Genomic DNA, 27,990 nt, shown 5'->3' with positions numbered 1-27,990 from the left:
TCCTTCCTTCCTTCCTTCCTTCCTTCCTTCCTTCCTTCCTTCCTTCCCTCCTTTCCTTCCTTTCTTCCTTCTTCCCAGCTCTGAGGGCTCCAGGCTTATCTCGTGTATCTCCTGCTCAGTCTTGGAATCAGCCGTTTCACCAAGGAGCCAAGGGCAGGGGTCATAGAGGCCATGACCCGGGTGCTGGTGTGCTCACTGTTACCAGGGTGTAGCTGCTGTGAGGCCCCCTCAGCTGTGAGGACAAGGAGACATGTGTGCATGCACTCGCCCATGAATAGATCTACATCTATACACATGTGAACGTGTGTGACTCTCTGAATACGTAGGAAGCTAACGAACTCACACTGATGTCCCCGATCCTTATCCATTGCCACGTGGGTCGTCCGTGTCCCCTCCTCTCGGTTTTTCTATAACCCTCTACGCCAGTTGTACGACACCCACCTGCCGCTTATCTGCCGCCCACCTAATTCTTCAGTCCCAGTTTAGGGGCACGGTGGTTTCCCAGTGGCTGCCCTCTGGGGAGGCTGTCTCATGTGGGCAATGCGGTGGACGCATCTCATTCTACAGTTTGTCCTGAGACCCTCCCCACCCAGGCTCTGAAATGGGTTTTTAAAATTCATTGTTAAAAGTTTGCATACAGCCCTAGCTGGTTGGCTCAGTGGCAGAGCATCAGCCTAGCATGTGGATGTCCTGGGTTCTATTCCTGGTCAGACCAGGACACACAGAGAAGTGCCCATTTGCTTCTCCACCTCTCTCCCCCTCCCCTTCCTGCAGCCATGGCTCAATTGGAGTGAGTTGGCCTCGGGCACTGAGGATGGCTCCATGGCCTCCACGTCAGGCACTAAGAAGAGCTTGGTTGCTGAGCAATGGAGCAATGCCCCCTAGTGGGCTTGCCGAGTAGATCCCGGTTGGGGCACATGAGGGAGTCTGTCTCTCTGCCTCCTTTTCTCTCACTGAATAAAAAGAAAAAGAAAAGAGGAAAGAAGTTTGCATACCTTGAACTTCAAACATTTTGTTGCTGTGACGTGTGGTTCTGACAGGTGTTTGCTGCTTGTCCTCGCCATTCAAGGGCCGTACAAAACACTTTCTCCACTTTAAAAAGCCCCTTGAGCTTTTCACCTTTTAACCCTGCCCTCCCCAGAGCCCCTGTCACCCCATCTGTTCTCCGTCTCTGTCCTCTGCCTTTTCCAGAGGGTCCGATTGTGGGGAGCTTTCTGAGGCTGGCCTCGCGCTCAGTGCCACGCCTTTGAGCTGTAGCCACGCCTTCCCGTGACTCGGTGGTGCTTTCCTTCGTGTCGGGGAACCGTAGCCCCCGATGTGGGTGTCCCCGTCCCGCGTGTCTCCCCGCACCTCTGGAAAGGCACACCCAGCGCTGGGTTAACGACAGAGCTGCCACAGACACTCGTGTGTGGGTTGTGGTGGACACACGATGTTTCCACGTTGGCTGGGGGACTCCCGGGGAGCGCCGTCCTGGGATCATCGGGGAAACATGTTTAGTTTTGAGAGAAGCTGCCGGAGGTGCATCCCAGAGCGGCTGCGCCCTCTGCACCCCCACAGTCGCGAGGGGGACGGGGCCCCCGCGGCTCCACTCCAGGTCCTGGCGTGACAAAGTGTGTCGTGGGGTCTCACTGTGGCTCTGAGGCTTGGAAGTTCTGCTGGCCTGAAATATCCTATAGTTCCCCGTTTGCCTGCTTCAAACCCCACTAGTACAGGCGTGTGCGAGTGCGCGCACGTGTGTGTTACTGTGCGCACGCGTGTGTGTTACTGTGCGCACGAGTGTGTTACTGCCCAAGGCTTCAGTTGTGCGAATCGGGCCGCAGGCTGCCCTGTTGGTTCTGCTGCTGCCCAGACAAAGGTGCATAGCCTGTCACCGAGCCTTCACTCCGACTGGTTTGACAATGGGGCCCCATAGCCCCTTCCCCTCAGGGTCCTGGTCAGCCCTCAGGACACCTGTCTTGGGAACAAGAACCGTCCCCATTTACATGGTTTGACCTCAGAGAAATTCCTGCGTGTCCGCTGCCTTCAGAGGCCCCTCCCCGCGCGTGGCCTGGAACCCTAGGGCCTGGGTGGGTGGCCCCACCTGGTGCCGTTGGAAGTTCTGCCCATGTGGTTCCCATGAGGCCGGATCTGAGAGCTCTTCCTCAGACCAGCCCGGCTGCTTCTTGGCCCCTGATTTCCGTCTGGACTATGAGGCCCCAGATCCTCTTCCTGAAATCTCTTCCCCTGGCTCCATCTGTCGCCGAAGTCTCTCTGAGTACACAGATGGGCGCCTGTTTCTTCTTGTCCGTTTCTGCTCCCAGGTCTGTTTTGCCAGAGCCCCTTTGAAGGACCGGACGGCCTCCTGTCCGGCCCACGTGGTCGCAGAAGCAGGTCGGGGAGGCCGCGAGCATGGTGGTGATCTTGGTTCCACTTGAGGCCACTTGAGGCAGGGCGTGGGATGCTGCAGGATGGCCCCGGGTGGGACGCAGTTGGCAGAGTGCCGAGAGGTGGTGACAGGTGGGAACCCGCCATCGCCCTCTGCACGCAGTCGGGGGAGGCCCCGGGGTGGTTTGGATGCGTCCTGTTCTTGCCTGGGAACTCCGCACCGTCGAGGGCCGTGACTGCCCGGGGCAGACAGATGCGGCCGGTCACATTCTCTTCCATGGTCGGATGTGGGGGTTAATCAGGTACCCCAGCGGAAATGCGCCCCTGTGTGAACGCATGGGCAGGTCCGTGATTTCCCATGATTCACTTGGAAGGAAATATTTAGCCCTCAGGGATTGAGTGCCGACTGAGGTAGAGACACTTTAGTACCCAAGTAGGAGGTGTCCGTCCTGAGCTGTGGCCCCGCCCACAGCCACCGGCCCCGCCCCCCGTGTGCTCTGCAGCCCCTGGGCGGGCGGAGAGCTGCCTGGCTGAGGTAGTGCTGGGGTTCCCACGGTCCCAGGGCCGTAGAGATGCTCCGGTCAGCAGATGTGGCAGGTGGGGCAGTGGTGGTGGTGGTGCACACGTGGCAGGCAGTGGTCTCCGCTCGTTCTCCTCTCCCCGGGATGGCAGGGGTCTCTCCGAGCTTGCGTTTCTGTGCGTGCCTGTTTCCACGTCTGGACAAACATAAGCGCCCGCCGCGTCCCAGGCCAGCAGGGTTCCCAGATCCCCTAACTGTGGCAGCCATCCTGCCTAGTCTGCGTTTTCTGTGCAGGAAACGTCCCCACCACCCCCACAGTCCCTTCCTTGTCTCAAAGAATGCCATTTTGGGGGGATTTTTTCTCTAAAATTCCTGCACAAGATGGCCCCTCCTGTAGCTATATGACGGGCAGGCATCCAGCAGTGTTCGTGAGCATCGTTTGGAACTGGGGACACCGGACCAGTACGGGTCCCATCGGAGACGGCGCATAAACCATGTGTCATGCGCGAGTGTGGGCTGTGTCTCTATATGCCCCCTGGTTACGAGGAGCGGGTGAAGTCCCCGCTCCTCACCGTGAAAAATCAAGGTGCAGAGTGGTTTCTCTGGCCGATTTAAAAAGTATGCAGGATGGTGCCCACTTATAAGGGGTAAATAAATGTAGGAATGAAAGACAGACGGACGTATCGATCTAAAATTCACCGTAAAGTTGTCTTTTCTGGGGATGTGACCCAGGCGGGTGGTCAGAGGGGAGTTCAGCCCCTGCCAAGGGCTGGGTTCTCTTCCGGGAAGATGCTCGAAGACAGAATGACTCTTTAGTATGAATGTCAGCGTTTCTGGGTCATGGGACCCTGCCTGGCGTCCTCTTACCTGGCACACTCGTCTGTGTCATGAAATCCTCTCCAGTTAACCACGTCATGGCCATGCGCCTTGCTCGAAAGTGACAGTGTTGGGCACATAAAGAAGATGGAGTCAAAGGAAGATGTGTTATAACAAATATTGTCACCTTAAGTGGCAGCCGGCAACACACTGGTTCAGGGTCAGCTGCACAGGGTGTGGGGGCTCTTCTTTAGAGGTGGCTTCATCATACTGTCCCCCAGTGTGATGTCCACCGGGCTTCTGCCCCACCTGATATGTTGGCCTTTCATCCTATCCCCTCATGGTGGCCGTGCGGGTCTCTAACTGCTGGGTGGGCATGGGGGAGGGAGCACGGATGTCACAGCCGGTTCTGTGCCCTGACCATGAACCTGACAGGGCCGCTTCTGTCACTGACCCCGAGAGTGACAATGAGTCCCAGCTTCTGCCCCCGCTGTGATTTGCATATGACCTCTCGTGTGACTGCCATCGCACAGGTTGTGTGAGCCGTGCTCACTGTGTGGAGGGTGGGAGGGGGGTGTGACACTCCGGAGGGGGGTCCCTGTTACACTTGGCTGCTTCCCCAAGTGCTGCTTCTGAAATGTGTGTGTTTGGACCCCTCAGAGACGCCCCTGACCTTGGCGGCTCAGCTGGACGACTCCGGGGAGGCCATCAAAGCGCTCAGGAACGGCGGGGCTCACCTGGACTTCCGCGCCAAGGACGGGATGACAGCCCTGCACAAGGCCGCCCGGACCCGGAACCAAGCGGCCCTGAAGGTACATTCTGAGTCCGTCCTGCACGGGTCCCGCCCCCGCCCCATCTGATCCGCTGGGTCTCCCCCCACGCCACCCCCAACTCACAGCAGCCGCCCCAGGCGGCCCCAGATTGTTCCGACCGGAGTCCGGGAGCGCGGGCTGGTTTTCCTGCCCCGGCTCCTGGGTGTCCTTGCTTATAGGATCTGCTGTCCACCAAGCCCTCTTTCCCGTCTGTTTCGGTCCCGAGCCAGGGCGGCAGGGCTGACCCCTCTGTGGGAGGAGGCCGCAGACTGAGCCCACAGGCACTGAGTCAGCCTCGCTGCCCCCACAGCCCACGCATCTCGGGAGGCTGATGTCCGTGTGTGGATTTCACCCCTCTTCCTCTCAACACTGTCCCCGTGTGCCTGCTGTCCCTGGCCTGGCACCATGTCTGCAGAGCCTTCGGATAGGAGGGTGATGCCCCAAGCCCACCCTTCATCAGAGCCCTGGGAGGGCAGAGGGGACCCCCAGCCGCAGGTCGGCCTCAAGACGGTGCTTCTGTTCCAAGTCACGGATTTCTTTACTATGGTCAGCCGCACCCTGCCAGGGGCGTCCTCAGGAGTCTTGTGTTCGTGGTGAGGCGTGCCAGCCCCTTGGTGCCCACGAAGGCAGTTTTGTGCTGTTTCCAGGCACGCTTCTTTTCTTCTTCTCCCTGTAAATGACATCCTGTGTTACTGCTCTCCGCTGGGACGTGGGGCATCAGAGGGCACAGGCTGGTCTCCGAGGGACCTCCTTGTGTCCACAGGGTCTCCTCATCTCCCGGACACATAGACTCCTCCTGCGTGCCTGGCGCACGTCCCTCAGGGCCTGAAACCTCGATAATAACGTCGGGACGTCCTTCATGCTGGGCGGCCTGGGGAAAGGACAGGACCTGAGGGCCGGGTCAGCCGTGGCCTTGGTGGGGCGTGTGGCCAGCGAGCGTCTTTCTTGCTTGTTTCTCACCCCGAAAAAGGGGCTGTGAGATCCCTGATCGCATGTCTGGTGTGTCTCCTAGACCCTCCTAGAGCTCGGAGCGTCCCCGGATTATAAGGACAGCTATGGGCTGACGCCGCTCTATCACACCGCCATCGTCGGGGGCGACCCCTACTGCTGCGAGCTGCTCCTCCACGAGCGTGCGGCCATCTGCTGCAAGGACGAGAACGGCTGGCACGAGATCCACCAGGTGCGGCCTCTGCCCCGTGCTCCCGCACACAGCCCCCCATCCCTCTGTCCCCTGTGAGCACGAGGTCCACCAGGTACGGCCTCTGCCCCGTGCTCCCGCACACAGCCCCCCATCCCTCTGTCCCCTGTGAGCACAAGATCCACCAGGTGCGGCCTGTGCCCTGTGCTCCCGCACACAGCCCCCATCCCTCTGTCCCCTGTGAGCACGAGATCCACCAGGTGCGGCCTCTGCCCCGTGCTCCCGCACACAGCCCCCCATCCCTCTGTCCCCTGTGAGCACAAGATCCACCAGGTGCGGCCTGTGCCCTGTGCTCCCGCACACAGCCCCCCATCCCTCTGTCCCCTGTGAGCACGAGGTCCACCAGGTACGGCCTGTGCCCTGTGCTCCCGCACACAGCCCCCCATCCCTCCGTCCCCTGTGAGCACGAGGTCCACCAGGTACGGCCTGTGCCCTGTGCTCCCGCACACAGCCCCCATCCCTCTGTCCCCTGTGAGCACGAGGTCCACCAGGTACGGCCTGTGCCCTGTGCTCCCGCACACAGCCCCCCATCCCTCTGTCCCCTGTGAGCACGAGGTCCACCAGGTACGGCCTGTGCCCTGTGCTCCCGCACACAGCCCCCCATCCCTCTGTCCCCTGTGAGCACGAGGTCCACCAGGTACGGCCTGTGCTCTGTGCTCCTGCACACAGCCCCCATCCCTCTGTCCCCTGTGAGCACAAGATCCACCAGGTACGGCCTCTGCCCTGTGCTCCCGCACACAGCCCCCATCCCTCTGTCCCCTGTGAGCACAAGATCCACCAGGTGCGGCCTGTGCTCTGTGCTCCCGCACACAGCCCCCATCCCTCTGTCCCCTGTGAGCACAAGATCCACCAGGTGCGGCCTGTGCCCTGTGCTCCCGCACACAGCCCCCCATCCCTCTGTCCACCAGGTACAGCCTGCACCCTGTGCTCCCGCACACAGCCCCCATCCCTCTGTCCACCAGGTACGGCCTGCACCCTGTGCTCCCGCACACAGCCCCCATCCCTCTGTCCACCAGGTACGGCCTCTGCCCTGTGCTCCCGCACACAGCCCCCATCCCTCTGTCCCCTGTGAGCACAAGATCCACCAGGTGCGGCCTGTGCTCTGTGCTCCCGCACACAGCCCCCATCCCTCTGTCCCCTGTGAGCACAAGATCCACCAGGTGCGGCCTGTGCTCTGTGCTCCCGCACACAGCCCCCATCCCTCTGTCCCCTGTGAGCACAAGATCCACCAGGTGCGGCCTGTGCCCTGTGCTCCCGCACACAGCCCCCCATCCCTCTGTCCACCAGGTACAGCCTGCACCCTGTGCTCCCGCACACAGCCCCCATCCCTCTGTCCACCAGGTACGGCCTGCACCCTGTGCTCCCGCACACAGCCCCCATCCCTCTGTCCACCAGGTACGGCCTCTGCCCTGTGCTCCTGCACACAGCCCCCCATCCCTCTGTCCCCTGTGGGCATGAGGTCCACCAGGTACGGCCTGTGCCCTGTGCTCCCGCACACAGCCCCCATCCCTCTGTCCCCTGTGAGCACAAGATCCACCAGGTACGGCCTCTGCCCTGTGCTCCCGCACACAGCCCCCATCCCTCTGTCCCCTGTGAGCACAAGATCCACCAGGTGCGGCCTCTGCCCTGTGCTCCCGCACACAGCCCCCATTCCTCTGTCCCCTGTGAGCACAAGATCCACCAGGTGCGGCCTGTGCTCTGTGCTCCCGCACACAGCCCCCCATCCCTCTGTCCCCTGTGAGCATGAGGTCCACCAGGTACGGCCTGTGCCCTGTGCTCCCGCACACAGCCCCCCATCCCTCTGTCCCCTGTGAGCACAAGATCCACCAGGTACGGCCTGTGCCCTGTGCTCCCGCACACAGCCCCCCATTCCTCTGTCCCCTGTGAGCACAAGATCCACCAGGTACGGCCTCTGCCCTGTGCTCCCGCACACAGCCCCCATCCCTCTGTCCCCTGTGAGCACAAGATCCACCGGGTGCGGCCTGTGCTCTGTGCTCCCGCACACAGCCCCCATCCCTCTGTCCCCTGTGAGCACAAGATCCACCAGGTATGGCCTCTGCCCTGTGCTCCCGCACACAGCCCCCATCCCTCTGTCCCCTGTGAGCACAAGATCCACCAGGTGCGGCCTCTGCCCTGTGCTCCCGCACACAGCCCCCATTCCTCTGTCCCCTGTGAGCACAAGATCCACCAGGTGCGGCCTGTGCTCTGTGCTCCCGCACACAGCCCCCCATCCCTCTGTCCCCTGTGAGCATGAGGTCCACCAGGTACGGCCTGTGCCCTGTGCTCCCGCACACAGCCCCCCATCCCTCTGTCCCCTGTGAGCACAAGATCCACCAGGTACGGCCTGTGCCCTGTGCTCCCGCACACAGCCCCCCATCCCTCTGTCCCCTGTGAGCACAAGATCCACCAGGTACGGCCTCTGCCCTGTGCTCCCGCACACAGCCCCCATCCCTCTGTCCCCTGTGAGCACAAGATCCACCGGGTGCGGCCTGTGCTCTGTGCTCCCGCACACAGCCCCCATCCCTCTGTCCCCTGTGAGCACAAGATCCACCAGGTACGGCCTCTGCCCTGTGCTCCCGCACACAGCCCCCATCCCTCTGTCCCCTGTGAGCATGAGGTCCACCAGGTACGGCCTCTGCCCTGTGCTCCCGCACACAGCCCCCATCCCTCTGTCCCCTGTGAGCACAAGATTCACCAGGTGCGGCCTGTGCCCTGTGCTCCCGCACACAGCCCCCCATCCCTCTGTCCACCAGGTGCGGCCTGCACCCTGTGCTCCCGCACACAGCCCCCATCCCTCTGTCCGCCAGGTACGGCCTGCACCCTGTGCTCCCGCACACAGCCCCCATCCCTCTGTCCGCCAGGTACGGCCTGCACCCTGTGCTCCCGCACACAGCCCCCCATCCCTCTGTCCCCTGTGAGCACGAGGTCCACCAGGTGCGGCCTGTGCTCTGTGCTCCCGCACACAGCCCCCATCCCTCTGTCCCCTGTGGGCATGAGGTCCACCAGGTACGGCCTGTGCCCTGTGCTCCCGCACACAGCCCCCATCCCTCTGTCCCCTGTAGGCATGAGATCCACCAGGTACGGCCTGTGCCCTGGGCTCCCGCACACAGCCCCCATCCCTCTGTCCCCTGTGAGCACAAGATCCACCAGGTACGGCCTCTGCCCTGTGCTCCCGCACACAGCCCCCATCCCTCTGTCCCCTGTGAGCACAAGATCCACCAGGTACGGCCTGTGCTCTGTGCTCCCGCACACAGCCCCCATCCCTCTGTCCCCTGTGGGCATGAGGTCCACCAGGTACAGCCTGTGCCCTGGGCTCCCGCACACAGCCCCCATCCCTCTGTCCCCTGTGAGCACAAGATCCACCAGGTACGGCCTCTGCCCTGTGCTCCCGCACACAGCCCCCATCCCTCTGTCCCCTGTGAGCACAAGATCCACCAGGTGCGGCCTGTGCCCTGTGCTCCCGCACACAGCCCCCATCCCTCTGTCCCCTGTGAGCACAAGATCCACCAGGTGCGGCCTGTGCCCTGTGCTCCCGCACACAGCCCCCATCCCTCTGTCCCCTGTGAGCACAAGATCCACCAGGTACGGCCTCTGCCCTGTGCTCCCGCACACAGCCCCCATCCCTCTGTCCCCTGTGGGCACAAGATCCACCAGGTGCGGCCTGTGCCCTGTGCTCCCGCACACAGCCCCCCATCCCTCTGTCCACCAGGTACGGCCTGCACCCTGTGCTCCCGCACACAGCCCCCCATCCCTCTGTCCACCAGGTGCGGCCTGTGCCCTGTGCTCCCGCACACAGCCCCCCATCCCTCTGTCCACCAGGTGTGGCCTGTGCCCTGTGCTCCCGCACACAGCCCCCATCCCTCTGTCCCCTGTGAGCACGAGGTCCACCAGGTGCGGCCTGTGCCCTGTGCTCCCGCACACAGCCCCCCATCCCTCTGTCCCCTGTGAGCACAAGATCCACCAGGTACGGCCTGTGCCCTGTGCTCCCGCACACAGCCCCCATCCCTCTGTCCCCTGTGAGCACGAGGTCCACCAGGTGCGGCCTGCGCCCTGTGCTCCCGCACACAGCCCCCCATCCCTCTGTCCACCAGGTACGGCCTGCACCCTGTGATCCTGCACACAGCCCCCCATCCCTCTGTCCACCAGGTACGGCCTGCACCCCGTGATTCTGCACACAGCCCCCCATCCCTCTGTCCGCCAGGTACGGCCTGCACCCCGTGATTCTGCACACAGCCCCCCATCCCTCTGTCCACCAGGTACGGCCTGCACCCCGTGATTCTGCACACAGCCCCCCATCCCTCTGTCCGCCAGGTACGGCCTGCACCCCGTGATTCTGCACACAGCCCCCCATCCCTCTGTCCGCCAGGTACGGCCTGCACCCCGTGATTCTGCACACAGCCCCTCATCCCTCTGTCCGCCAGGTACGGCCTGCACCCCGTGATTCTGCACACAGCCCCCCATCCCTCTGTCCGCCAGGTACGGCCTGCACCCTGTGATTCTGCACACAGCCCCCATCCCTCAATCACTGGTGGGCAACGGTCCTGCAGGTCAGATCCTGGTGTTTCGTTTGCCTGACACAGAGTTTCTAACACATTTGATTCAGTCGCCCGCATTTCAGTATCAATATCTGGGGATATTTTCCCGAATTGCACATTCCTGACTTCTCCGGAGAAACCGGACAATCAGACAAGCCTTTTGCATTTCTGCGCGGCCAGTGCACTCAGCAGGGGGGTGGCCAGTGTGCGTGCCAGGGCCGTCCAGGGCGAGGGCAGCGGCTCCTTTGTGCTGGGACGAGGCCGTGGCTGCCGTGGACGTCGGTCCTGTTGGCAGCTGCGGGGCCGGGCGTGCGGTGGACGTCGGTCCTGTTGGCAGCCGCGGGGCCGGGGGTGCGGTGGACGTCGGTCCTGTTGGCAGCTGCGGGGCCGTGGCTGCCGTGGACGTCGGTCCTGTTGGCAGCCGCAGGGCCGGGCGTGCGGTGGACGTCGGTCCTGTTGGCAGCTGCGGGGCCGTGGCTGTCGTGGACGTCGGTCCTGTTGGCAGCCGCGGGGCCGGGCGTGCGGTGGACGTCGGTCCTGTTGGCAGCCGCGGGGCCGGGCGTGCGGTGGACGTCGGTCCTGTTGGCAGCTGCGGGGCCGGGCGTGCGGTGGACGTCGGTCCTGTTGGCAGCTGCGGGGCCGGGGGTGCGGTGGACGTCGGTCCTGTTGGCAGCTGCGGGGCCGGGCGTGCGGTGGACGTCGGTCCTGTTGGCAGCTGCGGGGCCGGGGGTGCGGTGGACGTCGGTCCTGTTGGCAGCTGCGGGGCCGGGCGTGCGGTGGACGTCGGTCCTGTTGGCAGCTGCGGGACCGGGCGTGCGGTGGACGTCGGTCCTGTTGGCAGCTGCGGGGCCGGGCGTGCGGTGGACGTCGGTCCTGTTGGCAGCTGCGGGGCCGTGGCTGCCGTGGACGTCGGTCCTGTTGGCAGCTGCGGGGCCGGAGGTGCGGTGCCCAGGGGACAAAGGGCCACGGGGCCCAGACCTCGTCAGGCCCACAGCTCCAGTCTCCGGGCCTTCTCTGAGGAAGATGCTGGAAGGAGGCACCCATCCAGCCGGAGGCAGAGGCCCGGGCCGTGGGGGACAGGCAGGCGCTCTGGGCCTGGACACCGGCCTGACCGAGTGCGAGGTGGGGCGGAGCAGAAGTGCAGGCTTAGGGGCTCCGATCCCCACCGGGAGTCTGAGGGTCACTTCCTCTGCTTCGGGGTGAGGACCCAGTGCGTGCCCTGCGATGGTGAGGGCAGGACAGTGGCACGCCTGCCAGAGTCAGACACGGGGTGGTCGGGGCTCTTGGTGGCTGGTCTGTATCTCAGAAGTGCACTGGTGGGGGCGGCTCTCACTCTCCCTAAACTGGCCACCCCGGGGTGACCAGCAAGGCCCCAGATGTCAGAGCGCCGAGAACACAGAAAGTAGGAAAACGGGGGTAACGCAGCCCGGACCCAGCTGCAGGGCCCCTCGGGCTCCTGGGTTCCCCACGTGGGAGCTCTGTGCTCCCCTCCCCGCCTCCCCTAGGCACACGCCTTCCCTGCCTGAGGGGGGGCCTCGTTGTTGAGTCTCACGTTCCTCATTGAACTCGTGTGACAGTGGGGGCCGCCTCCCCGATCTTAGGGACCGCCGCTCTGAAGTGAAGAGTGACCGTGTGGAGTAGGGTTGTGCGGGGGTCTCGGCGTGGCTCCCTGCGGTGCTGGTCCTGTGCTGGGTTCTGCTCCCGGGACCCCTCTTGTGGATTCAGAGCGTCCTGGCACCGAAGCCACCAGCCTCTGCACCTGGAGGCCTTAACCTGCAGGATCTGTCCACCGCCCTCTAGTTGTCGGTCTCTCTTCCACACGAGTCTGGGAGAGCCGGTTTCCTCCCTGGAGAACGTGAGTTAGCCAGGGGAGTGACCGCAGGCAGGTCGCTGTCCCCTGGGCTCCGCTGTCTTCCTGTCCTGGCTGCAGTGACAGTCAGTGACATGAGGATGCCAGATGCTGACAAAGAACAGCACGCTGTGCTGTCCTCCTAAACTTCTGTCCTCCCCGTTAGCGACCCGGACACTGTACTTTCGCACTGTCTTTCATTGCCCGGGTCTCCACCTCTCAGTTGAGGTAACGGGGCCCAGAGAGGGTGAGTGACAGGCCCAAGGCCACAGGGGCTCTCTCCAGCTGCTCCTGCAGGAAGCCTCTAGTTTCCAAGCAGAGGCCACCCTGATGTGACAGGGCACTTGGGGCAGGAGGACCCGGAGGGGCAGGCGGGTTTTGCACGCGCGCAGCGGGGCTGGTTCTGGCTGCGCCCTCTCAGGAGAAGCACCCACCTCGGAGTTCTGGGGTTTTGGGGTTCTGCAGGGAAAGTCTTTCCCTCTGTCTAGCCCCCCCTGCGGTGTTGACAGCTCCTTCCCAGCCATCTGGGTCCTCTTCCTTTCCAGGGGTCCTGGGTGCCCACAGCCAGGTCTGCCCACAGGTGATGCACGTGCCTGGCCTACTCTCCTGGGCGTCGCCCGGGCCAGGTGTTTCATTGCGAAGGAGGCCACTCTGACGCAGCCCTTCCAGGGCGAACGGCTCAGGTGCTCTGCCCCCTGCAGGCTGACTTGGGAAGAGCACTTTTCTGAGCTCCTATCTGCAAAGGATCTTAAAAGTTGTTTCCCAAATGACCCTAGTATTTTTTTTCCTGATTACAAAAGAAATACCGTATTTTTTGCTCCATAAGATACACCGGACCATAAGGCACACCTAGGGTGTTAAGGAGGAAAATGAGGAAAAAGTATTCTGAACCAAATGAGTTAAAATATTTAATAAAATACCGTATTTTTCGCTCCATAAGACGCACGGGCATTTCCCCTTCCATTTTTTTTTTTTTTTTTTTTTTTGGAGGGGGGAGTGCGTCTTATGGAGTGAAACATATGGTACCCGTTCAACACGGGAATCGTTCAAAAACAAAGAAGTAGAAAGAGAAAAGGTAGAGAGCACTCACAAGCTTCCCGGCGATCCGAGCACGCCAAGGATTCGCTTTGTAGTTTTAGGTGTTCGGTGGTCTCAGGTCCGCCAGCGCGCCTTCCTGCCGGCTGGCTCCGTGGGGGGGGGGGGCGCGGGGGAGCGGGGGGGGGGGGGTTGGCGGGGGAGCGGGGGGGGGAGGCGGGGGAGCAGGGCGGGGCGGAGGGACGACGGCGGCGGGTCCTGCGGACTCAGGGCTCGGGGGCTCTGCAGAGAGAGGGCAGCGACTCGGCGAAGGAGCTTTCTTGTGCGGCCAGCACATTTGACCGGCCCACGGGGGGGGGGGCGGGGGGGTGTTTCGCTCGCTCCCTCCCTCCGAGTTTGTTTGACTCTGTTTTGGGGCGAAGTGAGCGTGTGTTCTGGCCTGGGTGTTATGCCAGCTCGGGTTGACCCCCCCCCTTCCTCATGTCCTGGATCACCGGAGCAAGTGACTTACCCTCTCTGAGCTCGTTTGCTCCTTTCTGAAGTGGGTGGAGTTACAACTCACGGAGCTCTCCCTACAGTTCCGTGGGGTGGGGGTGGGGGCATACCTCCCGTAGGAGAAAAGCCCGCATGTGGCGTGGACCTAAATACCTGCGGTGGGGGCACGGCACCAGGCAGACGCACTTCCTGCCCCCCTGCGGTGCAGTGGGCGCTGGCTGCTCCAGTGACATTGCACAACCTCCGGGGGGCGCTGTCCTGCTTGCTGAGATTTCAAGCTTGTAAATGTACCACAACAAGTGTCCAGCAGGTGGCAGTAGCGTGCTTGAGGGAAGGAGCGCCCTTTTCCCCCCGTAATTTACACCGAATTGTGTGGTGGTTGGCTGGTGTTGGCGTGGATGTCCTTCCTAGCTGAAGTGAACCCCAGACCCAGTGGGGAGCCTTCTCCAAACTCACGTCCAGGAGATGTGCAGGCGGGAGATTCGGGGTGCATCCCCACCACGTGCATTTTCCAAAGAGCGTCTGAGGAAAAGGGTTAAGAGACGTGAGTAGAAGGGCTCTTATTCTGTCCTGTTTTCCCGTGACTCTGACCTCTGTCAGTCAGTCCTATACCCCAATGGCCAGAAACCACACTGACCGCCCTCTTCAATAAAAGAAGAGAGGGTTAGCACGGCCCGTCTCGGGGAAGGACGGACGTCGCCAGCTCCGTCAGCTTGGAGGTCTCTGTGTCAGGCCAGCACTCATCCCGTTTCCTAAGCTGTAAACGACTGTCTCCCCGTCCGACGCCCAGAAGAGACTCCCGCAGGTCCTTCCCTCAGAGACCACCTGTGAGTTTTGCCGGTTGTCCCGGCAATGTCTCTCCCAGTCTGGGGCCCACGCTAAATCCTCTGATCTGGGGGCGGGGGTTCAGGTGTGTTCCCCTGATGCTTGTGGGGGCCCCTGGAAGATGATGGGCGGCCGTTTGGGAGCCTGTGTTTCAAATGTGGGTTCGTTCCCTGGTCCCTCGTGCTGAGATCCAGGGTGGGCCTGTTGGCAGGGTAGCATAGTAATAACTGTTCCTGGCACTGCCACCCACCCGGTGGTACGCGGTGACCGTTTGCCCGTCACCGGCGATGTCCGCGGACCCCCTGGCCAGGGGGAGTGGGCCCAGTTTCCCCACCGTGGTTTGTCTTTCCCCTTTTTATGTAAAACCCCTGTTCCTCCTCTCCCTCTCCTGCTTAAGCCCCTGTGGCCTTTCTTACCTGAATGAACGAACGCACGAATGGTGAGCTGGGCGTCTCTACTGCCATCCTTGCTTCTGTACCTGTGAGATGGTTTTGTTCTCAGGAAGAGCTTTCTGTCCTCGTTTATTCATTCTTTTACTGATCGCAGCGTGGCCTGGGGGTTTCTGTTTACTCGATCTGTCGTGACCTGTGACCGCTGACCCACGCTGACCCACGGGAGCCCCTCCAGGACGGCTCCTTGGTCCTTTGGACATGCCCCCATCAGGTTTGGAGCACTTTCCTCTGGCTCACCTTCCCTGGAATCAGCCATTTCTCCAAAGAGCCTGGTTCTCTTGAATAAAAGGTGGTATTTAGAACCCAAGATCCGGGCGTTAGGTGTGCTCACTGTCACCTGGCCGGCTGCTGCTGACCCCAGGTCTGCTCAGGAGGGGGGAGTGTTTGGGACACGTGTGCACACGGACACGTGTGTGCACACAGACTTCCATTGTTGCTGCTCTGTGCCTTGAAAGCCACACATCTGGCCTGGTTGTCCCCACCCCGTCCTTGCGACAGCGAGAAGCTGGCTGTCATCGTCCCTCACGCACGTACTGTCGCCCAGGTCCTGGAATGCAGCCCGTCCGCCAGCCCCTCTGGCCCCCACCCTCCTGGGTGTCCCCCACCCCTCCCGCCTCCGTCCTGTGACAGCCAGCTGTGAACACGAGACTAGTGAAGATGACCCTTTGAGAGAGGGACGGACAGAGTTTAAGATGCAGGGTTACGGGAGGCGGTGGTTATGTTTTGGCGTGGGTATGAATGTTCTACCCTCGTTTGATGTAAAACAACGGGCCTGGAGGAGGGTGGGAAGGGACAGGAAGTCCTCGAAGCCGTTGGTTCTCAGAGCGAAGGGCTCCGTTTGATCCCTTGGCATCGATCACATTGTGACCCTCGGTGAGGAGAGTGACACCGTCCCACTGACCTTATTTCAAAGTTCACAGATCTAGATGAACCGGGGCGGGAGGGTAAGGATGCGTCTGGACTGAGTGTTCAGTGTTTTTATGGCAACGTGGTGCCTTTCTTTATTGACCGTGGAGCGGTTAATGAAGCTATAGCCCAGGCTTGCCCCGAGCGTTCTTTGGGAGAGTGGATTAGCCAGGCCTCCCTGACTTCAGGCGGTGGTTTTCAACCTCCGGCTCGTGAACCAGCGCCAGCCGACCGGCTGCTGAAACGCACTGACCTAAGGAACAAAAATCCCAACTCAAACCAGTTAAAGGGAGAAGAACAATTCTGTGCCATCTTTATGTCCAGAAAATCCCAGGCGTCGTTGTAGCTTAGAGGGGCTCGGGCAGTGTCGTCTTGGCTGTGTCTGTCTGTCTCTCTCTTCCCTGCCTTCCTTCACTTTGCCCCCATGTGTCCCCGCTTCTGCGGTGGCGGTCTCCAGAAGTTCTGGGGTTCTGCAGTTTTCCTTCTGGCCATCTTGGAAGAAAGAGAGCAAGTTGCTTTCTGAATGGTTCTGACAAGTGTTGCATCCTCGGGTCTTCCCGGCCTTGTGGGGTCCCAGGATACCCCCAGAGCACTCCTGTGGCCAGAAGATGGCATGCTGATTCCTCGGCCTTGTGGGGTCCCAGGGTACCCCCAGAGCGCTCCTGTGGCCAGAAGATGGCATTGCTGATTCCTCGGCCTTGTGGGGCCCCAGGGTACCCCCAGAGCACTCCTGTGGCCAGAAGATGGCATTGCTGATTCCTCGGCCTTCTGGGGCCCCGAGCAGGAGTGGGGTGGGAGCACCCCCTACACCCCAGCCCCACTGTTGCCACAAGAAGGGACCGAGGGGGCTGGGCAGGTACAAACAGCGTTACCTACAGTAACAACCAGCTTTATAAATTAATGAGATTGTTTCACTGCAGACGTAGCGATTACAAGGGTATACTTCTTGGGGGTTTTTTGGTTATTTTTTTACTAATCCAATTAATAGTTTCAGTATGTTCTGTGTCGTCTGTTCTCACTATTAATTGGTGAGATGTTAGCTCTTTCTCATAGGCCGTGTGGAGGTGAACATCCCCCCCGTCTGTCTCAGTGATCAGAAACGCAGGGCTCCTGTGCAGCCCCCCACCCCGCAGCGGCCTGTCCCCTCCCCCACCCCCGCTCGGCCTCTCCACACTGTCCGCGTGGGAAGTATCGGGTCAGAGCCTGTTTCTGGCTTTTTGTGTCCTTCTTGTCCAGGTTGTCACTCCAACATGGGGACAGCGGGTGTCCCGCCCCTGGTGTGGCTTATCGCCGGCCGCGGCCGGCCTTTCCCGAGGTGTCCAGGAAGTGCGGGTGGCCGGGGCTGGGGACCAGCTGGGTACCTGGCCCTCCAGGGCCACGTGTTTTCCTGGATGCTCCGCCCAAGCTGGACAGCAGCCCTGTCACCGCCGGGATCTCTCTGCTCCCTGGGAACCGGGGTGGGCACAAGCTAGCCGGCCACTGAACGTCACTTGAGCCCATATGGATCCCTTATCCCCCGTGACCCCATAAGAACCCATCGGGGAAGAGGGTTTCCGTTTACCTGACAAGACGCAGACTCACAGGGACGGTTCTGGAAGACGGGTCTGAATCTGTCTGGCCCAGAGCCCTGTGGGTTCGTGAGTCCCACACGTCCCACACGTCCCCCTGGGGTAGCCATGGTCATACCCCAGCCCAGGCTCCCAGAGGGGAGGGTCCCACCGCGGGGTTGCCCCGCCCGCCTCAGATGGGCTGCTCCTCACCCAGAGGAGGACAGAGGGGGGGGTCTCCTTCTGGACACAGGAGGGTGCACGCCCCTCCTGGCCGTTTCACACCTTCCCCCCCCCCCGGAGGGGGACTTGCACAAGCCCTGGCCAGAGACGGAGCGCCCTGGTTTGCATTTCATGGGGCTGTCCGCAGAGGCTGTGGGGAAGATAGGTCGGACCTCTGGGCTCTGGCTGAGTGGCAGGAGCGTGGCCCCGTCCCAGACCCCACCTTGAAGAAGAGCCATGTGCAAGTGCTCCAGCACCTTCTCCCCAAGCCCCCAGCCAGGAGGGCTCTGGCTCCCCTCCCCCCAGGCCCAGGGTGTGCTGGATGCCGATGTGCTTGGGGCCCCGGTCCAGGGCCCCAGGAGGGTGGGAGAGCCGGCCTGCCGCCCCGCTGGGTGACGCCGCCCCGCTGGGTGATGCTGCCCCGCTGGGTGACGCCAGGTCGAGCTGGGCGCGTCCTGCGCGGTTTCCCGGCTCACAGGGTGGACTGTCGTTTCAGGCCTGCAGGTACGGCCACGTGCAGCACCTGGAGCACCTGCTCTTCTACGGGGCCGACATGGGGGCCCAGAACGCCTCGGGGAACACCGCCCTGCACATCTGCGCCCTCTACAACCAGGTGAGTGGGGAGGGGAGCGCCCTGGCTGCGCCCCCACGTCATTCCTTCCAGAACCGTGACCGCAGGGGGTAGGGGGGCGGGGGGCGGTGTCCTGCACATCTGCGCCCTCTACAACCAGGTGAGTGGGGAGGGAGTGCCCTAGCTGTGCCCCCACGTCCTTCCGGAACCGTGACTGCAGGGGGGCAGGGGGACGGGACGGTGTCCTGGCTGTTCGAGGCCGAGGTCGTTCCTGGAGGTCGCCCCTGAGCGTCTCTCTGCTCCTTCCTTCTTTCATTCTCTTTCTCTGACTTCAAGGAGCGCAGGTATGGAGAGCAGTGAGGTGTGGATGGATGTTATCCTGAGCAGAGAGGCGGTGGGGGTTCTAGGGACCCCAGAGATGGATGCAGCGGCTTGTCCTCCTGGGGAAGTGTCCTCTAAGTGGTCTGAAGCTGGGGTCCCTCTGTTTCGGTGATATCTCCAGCCTCTGCCGAAACCGAGTTCTTTCCCTGCCCACTCCATGGTCATACCCCAGCCCAGGCTCCTCCAGCCACTTGGAAATCCCACTTTGTTTCTAGCTGTCCAACCCTGGAAAACTCCTCTGTACCCTTCAGAATCCGCTTCCAACAGCCCGCCCTCCGTTCAGCCTGCCCTGGACGAGCCCCCGGTAGAGTTGGTGGTACCTTCGCTGTGCAGTGCTTTGCGAGGCCGCCAGGGTGAACCGCCCCGGAACGGGCCGTTACCACAATGGCCCTGTTCCTGCTGGCGTCCCCTCCGCCTTGGGCCCCTCTGCTCATGGTCTCCGCACCCCCCCCAGAGCCGCTCAGCCCGGCGGGGTCGGGGTATCATTGCAGCTGGGCTTCGAGAATGGGGTAACAAAGTGCAGGAGACCTCCCTCACACAGGGGTTTGCACGCAGCCGGGGCGTTCACCAGGGGAGCCTCGGAATTTACACGTGAACAGCTTCGTGAGCGTGCAGATGGGGCCTGGCTGTGGCTGGCACAACATCTGTGCCAACCTGTGCTTCCTCATTCCTGCCTTAGAATAGAAAAACATTTCTTCATCCCTCCACCCCCAGTAGATTTTAAGCATATTTTATCATGAAGAAAAAAAAAAAAAAGACAAACCCCAGAATAAACATGTTTTCTGTCCCTTGAAATCATTGTGGACAAGATGCTCTTTGAAAGTGTGTGGGAGGTTTTTTATTAGAAGAGGTTCGAGCGTTTGGATAGTCTGTGTTCTGAGTTCCTGAAGGAGCTGGGTTTGACCGATGTCCTTGTAGCGGCTCCAGATCTGTCCTCGCTTCACGGATAATGGCTCCAGGAAGTCCCAGAGCTGGCTAGGATCTCAGGAAAGGCCCTGCCCGTGTGCTATAGGTTTAAAGAGGGGTCAGCAAACTCTTCCTGTCAAGGACCACAGGGACTTCATCACGGCCACTCTACTCCCAAAGTTTAGAATGAACACAGCCACAGACAACACTAGATGGCTGCGTGCCTGTGTGTGCCAATAAAACTTTATTAACAAAACAGGCAGAGGGCCAGTTTAGCTTGTGGGCTGTAGTTTGCTTAGCCTGGGCATAGGGGATGCATCTACCTTCTCTCCAGACCTAAGTATTGGACCAACTCCCAGCTCTGGGGCTGAGTGACTTCCTCCCGATGTGCCAGGGAGTCTTCTGCAGGTGTGAAAGAGCTGTCCCCTCTCTAGGGTCCTGGGATCATGGGGAAGCCCGCTGCTCCAGCCCGTGTGACCCTTCTCTGCAGCACAGGTGCAAATGCCTTAGGTGACTTTGCCCGTTTTGGACTCCTGCCTTGCCTGACCTCCCAGGAACCCCTGTGGGAGAGTCACAGGCTCCGGGCATGGCAGCTCCATGGTCCCTGGACACCCTAGCCAGTTGGGGAGTTGGCAGGTGTTCCGAAGTCCAGCCTCGGGAACTCTTGTGCCGCTCCCTGGGAAGCTGGTGTGGTCATCAGTGTTCGCCCCCAGGCCCGCCCCGACCACCGGGGTGTCTCACTGCTGCAGCGCAGAAGCCAGCCTGGACTAAGGTGTCCTGGTGCAGTTCAGAGAGCCATGTCCTCCCGGCACTCGTGATGACTGCGGGAATGGAGGGCCCCGGCCTTGGTCTAGCACGCCCTGAACACTGCACCCAAGTCCTGCCCTAGTGTGTCACCAGTGTGCTAAGCTTACTGTGCCCACTGCCTCTTCTCCACACACGTGGGATGCATGTGACTGCATCAGGCCAGGCTCAGGCCAGGCAAGAGAGAGCCACCTGCAGCTTTAGGTAAGAAGGGCAGCACACCTGCTGAGCTGCGATGCTGAGATGCAGACTGTCCCAGGGGGAGGGCTCTGTGCCTTCGAGTCAGGACAGGCTTCAAGGGATGAAGAGGAACCCTCTGCAGAGGTGCAGGGCAAGGACACGTGCTGTCTGGGTTCCGTTTAGTTTAAATCGTTACCTTGCTGTGCTCTCTTGGGCAGCCTGCAGTTTCTCTTGGGCCCTGAATTCCCTCATCTGCAATGTGGGGATAAGTATACTGAACTAAGCAATGAAGCTAAAATAGAAAACAGGTATAGAACATGCCTGGCACACCGTAGACGCTTAGTAAGGAGTGGCTGTAAAGGTGGTGGTGCTGATGGTGATGGCGATGATGGTGATGATGATGATGGTAGTGGTGGTGATGATGGTGGTGATGGTGATGATGATGATAGTGGTGATGGTGATGATGGTGATGATGGTGATGATGATGATGGTAGTGGTGGTGATGATGATGGTGATGATGGTGATGATGATGATGGTAGTGGTGGTGATGATGGTGGTGCTGATGGTGATGGTGATGATGGTAGTGGTGGTGATGATGGTGATGGTGATGGCGATGATGGTGATGATGATGGTAGTGGTGGTGGTGATGGTGGTGATGATGGTGATGGCGATGATGGTGATGATGATGGTAGTGGTGGCGATGGTGATGATGATGATGATAGTGGTGATGGTGATGATGATGGTGATGATGATGATGGTAGTGGTGGTGATGATGGTGATGATGATGATGGTAGTGGTAGTGATGATGGTGGTGCTGATGGTGATGGTGATGATGGTGATGGTGATGATGGTGGTGATGATGGTGGTGGTGATGGTGATGTGATGATGGTGATGTGATGATGATGAAGAAGATGATGGTGATGGTAGTGATGGTGATGATGGTGATGGTGGTGGTGATGATGGTGATGGTGATGATGGTGGTGGTGATAGTGATGATGGTGGTGATGGTGATGATAATGATGGTGATGATGATGATGGTGGTGGTGATGGTGATGTGATGATGATGGTGATGTGATGATGATGATGAAGAAGATGATGGTGATGGTAGTGATGGTGATGATGATGGTGATGGTGGTGGTGATGATGGTGATGGTGATGATGATGGTGGTGATAGTGATGATGGTAGTGATGGTGATGATGATGGTGATGGTGATGATGGTGGTGATGGTGATGATGATGGTGATGGTAATGATGGTGGTGATGATGATGGTGATGATGTTGGCGATGGTGGTGGTGATGATGATGATGATGGTGATGATGATGGTGATGATAATGATGGTGATGATGATGATGATGGTGGTGATGGTGGTGATAATGCTGTTGCTAATTTGCCTTATAAGGCCTGTCCTTATTAAATCTGGGAGCATCCAGGCTTATGAATTGATGTGTATGTTTCATCAATTATAGGTAGGCCTCATCTGCACACTTCTAATAAAACATCCTGTGATCAGACTATTTCTCTCCTCTTATGAAATCAACTAATTAGGGCTCTGAATGTAAGCTGCAAATTATGTCTAATATGCCGCCTCCCTCAGCCTCCTGCTGGCTTTGCAGGAGCCCCAGAGGGCTGGATGCTGGTGTTTGATTTTTCTGCCCTGGATAATGAAGGCAGGGAGGGAGCTGTAAATATCAAAGGTTCCTAGTCCGGGCCAATTTGTCCAAAGATAAAAAAAATAAGCCCTGCCTTTCTGCAGCAGGTCAGAGAGACGGGTGTGTTCTGTTCGTGTCTCAGTGCCTTTTAAGGTGTCCCAAAGAACACTTGTCAGCTTAGTGGCCGCCTCCACAGGGCCATCGCAGGGGCTGAATGCCCAGAGCATTGCAGGTATGCATCTCACTGGACAGAAGGCGTCCTCGGGTCTCTACCCCGGGACCTTCCCACCAACAGGCCTTCAGTGGCCATTGCTGGTTGTCCTTCTGCACACAGGTCAGGAGAACGAGGCTTCCCACCTGTCTTCGCTATCTTCTCCCTCAGTCTGTGGGGACACAGTCCTGTAACCCCTCGATCAGGGTGGGGACAGGCTCCCCAGGGCACAAGTCAGCAAAGGCACCATAATGCCCTGGCGCGTGGGAGCTGTGGTTTTTGGGGTACAGCCCTTCAAAGGGAGGGCCAGTCCCCAGAGTTTAGGTTCCAGCCCCACACTGGTGACGTCAGCTCTGGGCACTTGACCATTTTTTCTAATCTCATCATCTTAGCTCCTCTTAGATTTATAGCTGCCTAGACAGGCTCGTTTCAAAAGATAATTTAAACTGGAAATGAATTCCCGATTTACAATTTAGAGCATTTAGTAATTCATGTCTGTGACATTTAAGCAAAGATCGCCTCGGTCCGGTAGAAATGAAAGCGCTTGCCAATCAATTAAAATCCTGGCTGAACCACTGAGGGGGTGATTTTGGGCACACCAGTTACCAGCCTCTGTCTCCATCAGCCCCTCCATGGCATCTTCAGCGGGGTCCGTGACCCACACTCCTCTTGTCTCCATTCTTCCCCATGGTGACCTCCGGCAGACCTGTGCCCCTTGGCACCTCCTAGAAAACGTGTGTGGCCCCCAGTCAGCAAGTGACTAACCTTCCCCCCACCCCGAGCTCTAGCAGTGATGGCCAAGCCTGGCTCTCGCCCCGCCCCCGTGCAGATGGACCCTTCTCTCTGTGGCTCCAGCCTGAAACCTGGGTCCCCCTCCTGCTCCTCACGACCCCTCTTGTCCCAGGTCTTGTCACCTCCCTGCTGTCCCCTCTAGCACCCCTGTCTTGCCCAGGCCCCTGGCATTTCCCCTCTGGACAGCTGTATTCCCAGCCCAATGGTCTCCTTCCTTCCCGTCTTTGTTCTATCTGCTGTATCCCCCACACACCGGAGTGCTTTTGGGGCACACATCAGTGTCCTCTGTAATGAACACCCTTCACGTGGACCAGGAGGCCCTTGTTCCCCATCCAGCTCATCTTCTGCACCACCCTCCAGCTTCCTGCAGCCAGCCCCAGGGCCTTTGCACTTGCTCCCTCAGCTGGGAAGTCTTCCCCAGATTGTCACAGGCAATTCTCAGACCATCTCCCCTCACTCTCTCCATTGCGTGACCCTCTTTTGTTGCTTGTGTCTGTCCCTCAGGGCTGGGACAGTACCTAGCGTGGTCCATGCTCAGTAGACTCCTTGCGTGCGTGAATGAATACACTTCCTGGCTCTGTATCCTTGTATAGAAAATGAAAATGATGAGGCCTGAGCCCCTGCTGGGGTGGCGCCCCAGAGTGATGGTATGCCTTGGCCAGGCCTCACAAATGCTCAGGGAGGGGAGGACAGTACTTTTTTTTTGTATGGGTGAGAGAAGGGGAGACAGTGAGACAGACTCCCACATGCGCCCCAACCGTGATCTATCCGGCAGCCCCATCTGGGGCCAATGCTTGAGTACTGAGCTATTTTTAGTGCCTGAGGCTGATGCACTCCAATGGAGCTATCCTTAGCACCCACGGCCACACTCAAACCAGTTGAGCCACTGGCTGTGGGAGAGGCAGAGAGAGAAGGGGGAAAGGGAGGGGGGAGAAGCAGATGGTCACCTCTCCTATGTGCCCTGACTGGGCATCGAATCCAGGACGTCCCTAGGCTGAGCCTGTGCTCTATCCACTGAGCCGCCAGCCAGGGCCGGTACTTTTGTAAAGGGAAGTGTCTCTGAAAAGTCACACCAGGAGGATCCTTGGCAGTGAAATGATATTCTGCCTATGCTTCCGTCTTCACAAAATCAAAGAGCACATTGCTTCTGTGTCGATACGCTACTGACTTATGTAAAAGGACGCCGACGCGGCTCGGTGTTCTCCCAAGGGACTGCAGGGAGGATCCGGGCGACGAGCAGCCACTCCCGGAACCATTGGGGCCCCACCGGGAACCCCTCCCGATCCCAGCCCTCCCCTCCTCTCCCTTTCCGAAGCCGCAGTCTGTCCCCTAACACTCCCGGGACTTGGCGTCCTCATCTGTGAAATGGGCCCTGGGTGTGCTGAGAGCAACCCGCAGATCTGTTTTCTAAACTGCGAAGTACACACGTGTGCACATACATGGCAGCACACACAGGGACACACATGCGTGCACACACACAAAAACACGGATGCAGACACATACATGCACACAACCCACAAGTAGACAGCACACAAGGACACGTGCGTACAACACACAAACAGGCACGTGTACACGCACATACCCGCAGGCACACACACGAACTGGAATTGCCGCCAGCCGTGGGAGCCACTTAGCCTGCATTTTGAGGTTGCAGTCTGGATGGAACTCGGTCCCGCTGGGAACCCTGGCAAATATTAGTGTGATGGGTCGAGAGTGTCGGAGTGGTTAATATTGACTTGGAGAAATCCCTGTGTGGTGAGTGCCGGGTTTATCTGGGATCCCGGCTGGGTCCACCTGGGAGGCCGTGCATGGCCATGTCTGGTGAGGGTTTCCTCCTCCCTTTACAGAAAGTACGTGTCCTGTGTGGTGGGATTTTCAGCGAGGGGCTCCTTTTTACAATGGAGTTCAGAGTCTGGGGCCCGGTACTTCCCCCGCAGGGCTCTGTGTTCAGGGTTCTCACTCGCCTGGTCGCCCCCAGCCAGCAAGAATGGTCAGCTGGGCCCTGGCCAGTTGGCTCGGCGGTAGAGTGTCAGCCTGGCATGTGGAAGTCCTGGGTTTGATTCCTGGTCAGGGCACACAGGAGAAGTGCCCATCTGCTTCTCCACCCCTCCCCCTTTCCTTCCTCTCTGTCTCTCTCTTCCCTTCCCGCAGCCAAGGCTCCATTGGAGCAAAGTTGGCCAGGGCACTGAGGATGGCTCCGTGGCCTCTGCCTCAGGTGCTAGAACGACTCCGGCTGCAATGGAGCAACAGCCCCAGATGGGCAGAGCATCGCCCCCTGGTGGACATGCCAGGTGGATCTGGTCGGGCGCATGTGGGAGTCTGTCTGTCTGTCTGCCTCCCCCTGCTTCTTACTTCAGAAAATACAAAAAAAACCCCCAAAACCCAACAAAAAAGGAATGGACAGCTGGTTGTCTGGGTTGCCGTTACCCCCTGAGCTGGGCCGGGCACACTGAGGCCCCTGTGCAAATTCAGCTCAGGGGGAGACCCTGGGGCAGCCCTCACGTTCCTTCCCAAGGGGTGTACACTCCCTTCTCTCTGACCTGTCCCACACCTCAGGTGGTGACCTGTCCAAACTCCTCCCACCCGCCTAACCCTGTGCCCCTCCTCTGCCTAATTCCCCCACATCATACCCCCTCCTTTCCCCTCTCTCTCCTCTCCTCACCTCTGTGTGCTTACTGAGCACGATAATGCCATTTTAATGAGCTTGATTAATTTACATTGGGTCCCAAGGAGGTCCCAAGAAGCATTCATTCAAAGAGTGACGGAGGACACTGGGGTGGGGCTCTTTGAGCCACGACAGAGGTGGGAGATGGCTGGGGCTGGACCAGATAGTGCAGGGGCCAGTGTTCTAATAAAACTTTATGGACAAATCCAGCTGGGCTGGATTTGACCCCTGGATTTGACCCCTCCCCTCTCCCAGGCTGTAGTTTGGGACTCTGGAGTAAAATGACAAGATCTGAGCAAGGTCTTCACCAGCTTCTGTCCCAGGTGTGTGACCTCAGGCTTGGGTTTGCAGGGCTTGTCACCACTTGAACTGATGTTAGTGTTCTTGAAAGAAACACAAAAACAAACACAAAACACACACAAAGCCTGGGTTTAACTGGACTCCAATGTCCAGACATGGCAGGTGTGTGTGCTGAGCATAGTTACATCCTTTTATAATTTCTTTAGTCCCTCCTCCATGCATCCCATGAACACAGCATGTGGGAACAAACGCAGACATTGTAGGTAGAGGTCTGAGATGTTCCCGCGGTCCTGCTCGCGAGCCCCGGTGCGATCCGGCGGTCCGGTCCTGCTCTGTGCGCGTCCCTGCTCACGGCCTCGCACAAGCCCAGCCGCCCTGCACCTGCTGTTTCTCCCCGAGCCTCGGTGTCCGGGTGAGCCTCGGGCCCTCACTGCCACCAGAACCCCACAGCTCCGTGTTGCTGTGCCCCTTCCCGATGGGCGCCCCCCTCACCGTGGTCTCCAGAACCCTATCTGCACCCCGTTATGGTCCACGATGAGCAGCCTCTGTCCTGGCCTCAGACCTGGCCTGGAGCTGTGTGCCCCCCAAACACGCAGGTGATATCTACAGGCAGGGACACCCAAGTCCCCCCTCCCCCGTGGGGTGCAGCGGAGGCCCGGGACCAGGCGGCCCGGGAACTCAAAGGCAGTGAGTGTGTCCGCAGGACTCAGGTGTGTCCTGCCCACGGCCACAGGGTTTGTAAACCAGCAGCCACCCTTCTCTGGCACCCCCCCCCCCAGCTGCAGCTCAGAGAACAGGGGCCCTGGGCCTCTGCTTCTGTCTGCTCCGTTCACAAGCAGTTTCCTCATCAAATCTCATTACGAGGCGGGCGCCCCGTGGACCTGGGACCCCGGTCACAGGGATCGGGGCTGACCCAGCTGGGCTCGTGGGGTAGGGGGTTCCAGGGAAGGGAAACTTCCCTGTGGGTCTCTGTCTCTCTCTTTCTTTTCTACTGTGTAACACCTCTGCGGAGACACAGCCACACACTGTACACTTGACCCGTCTGAAACACAGCGGAACGGCTGTAGTCTGTCCACAGTCTACATCTGTGCTTTGTAGCCATCAGCACAGTCGGTATTACAACACTTCCATCTCCCCGCAAACAGACACCCAAGTGAATCGCCCCCTCCCCCCCTTTCCCGCCCTAGGTCACTTGTCATCCACTTTCTGTCCGTCTGTCTTTCCAGCTTTCGTCTTCAACCCATGGTCCTACCGGGTCCTGTGACCTGGGCAGTGTGGGCCGGACCTGGCCCTGTCTTTCCCCAGAACGGCAAGAGTGCCTGGATGGGAAGCCCTGGTTGGTCCCACCCTCCTTGTTCAGGAGTCCCTTACCAGCCGTGGGGCCTGGGTGGTCGTGTCCGCTGTCCCTGTGCTGGACTGTAGGGACAGGTGGGAAGCCTGGAGTGCCCAGTGCAGGGGCTGGGCTGGGACTTGCATAGCCGGGAAGGAGGTGGCCTCAGCGCTGGGCGCTGTGGGGGCAGCTGCCCGCCACCCGGTGCGGGAACACTAGCGTGGCCCTTGGGCTTCTCAGCGTCCTTCATTCCCTCCTCCCGGACAGTCCAGCGCATGGACAAGGCAGACGCGCTCTCACGGTCTGGTTCGTTGTCTGCGGGCTTTGTGCTGTGGGCTCTGTCCCCCCCCTCCTCGTTGGGAGTTTCGGAAGGGGTGGTGGCCGGACGTTCTCTGTCGGACACTGTGGGCGAGCAGTAGGTGCTCAATCAACAGCTGGGAGCAGGAGTTCTCTCCAGTGTAGAACTGCACAAGAAATGTGTATCGTCCGCCTTTTAAAGACATCCAAATTAGGAGTGTAGGAAATAGTAAGATGAAAAGATTCCTCCCCTTCTCTCCCTAATCGTGTCTCCCTCCAGGGGAAAGTAAATCCTGTTGACCCACGGGGTCCACCCCCCCCCCCCAG

General features: G+C 59.8%; 1 protein-coding gene across 7 annotated transcripts in view; it reads left to right on the top strand.

Annotated features, from left to right (window-relative positions):
- Positions 1-27,990, top strand: part of SHANK2 (SH3 and multiple ankyrin repeat domains 2) — a 443,651-nt gene that overhangs the window by 76,545 nt on the left and 339,116 nt on the right. For all 7 annotated transcript variants that reach the window (XM_066252293.1, XM_066252296.1, XM_066252295.1 and 4 more), the window contains 3 exons: positions 4,361-4,512; positions 5,525-5,692; positions 18,073-18,189. In XM_066252293.1, the coding sequence (XP_066108390.1) occupies positions 4,361-4,512; positions 5,525-5,692; positions 18,073-18,189 (437 nt within the window). The remainder of the gene's footprint in view (positions 1-4,360; positions 4,513-5,524; positions 5,693-18,072; positions 18,190-27,990) is intronic.

Source organism: Saccopteryx bilineata, chromosome 1 (assembly GCF_036850765.1).
Source record: "Saccopteryx bilineata isolate mSacBil1 chromosome 1, mSacBil1_pri_phased_curated, whole genome shotgun sequence".
Lineage (NCBI taxonomy): Eukaryota > Metazoa > Chordata > Mammalia > Chiroptera > Emballonuridae > Saccopteryx > Saccopteryx bilineata.
This window is presented reverse-complemented; position numbering and strand designations above follow the sequence as displayed.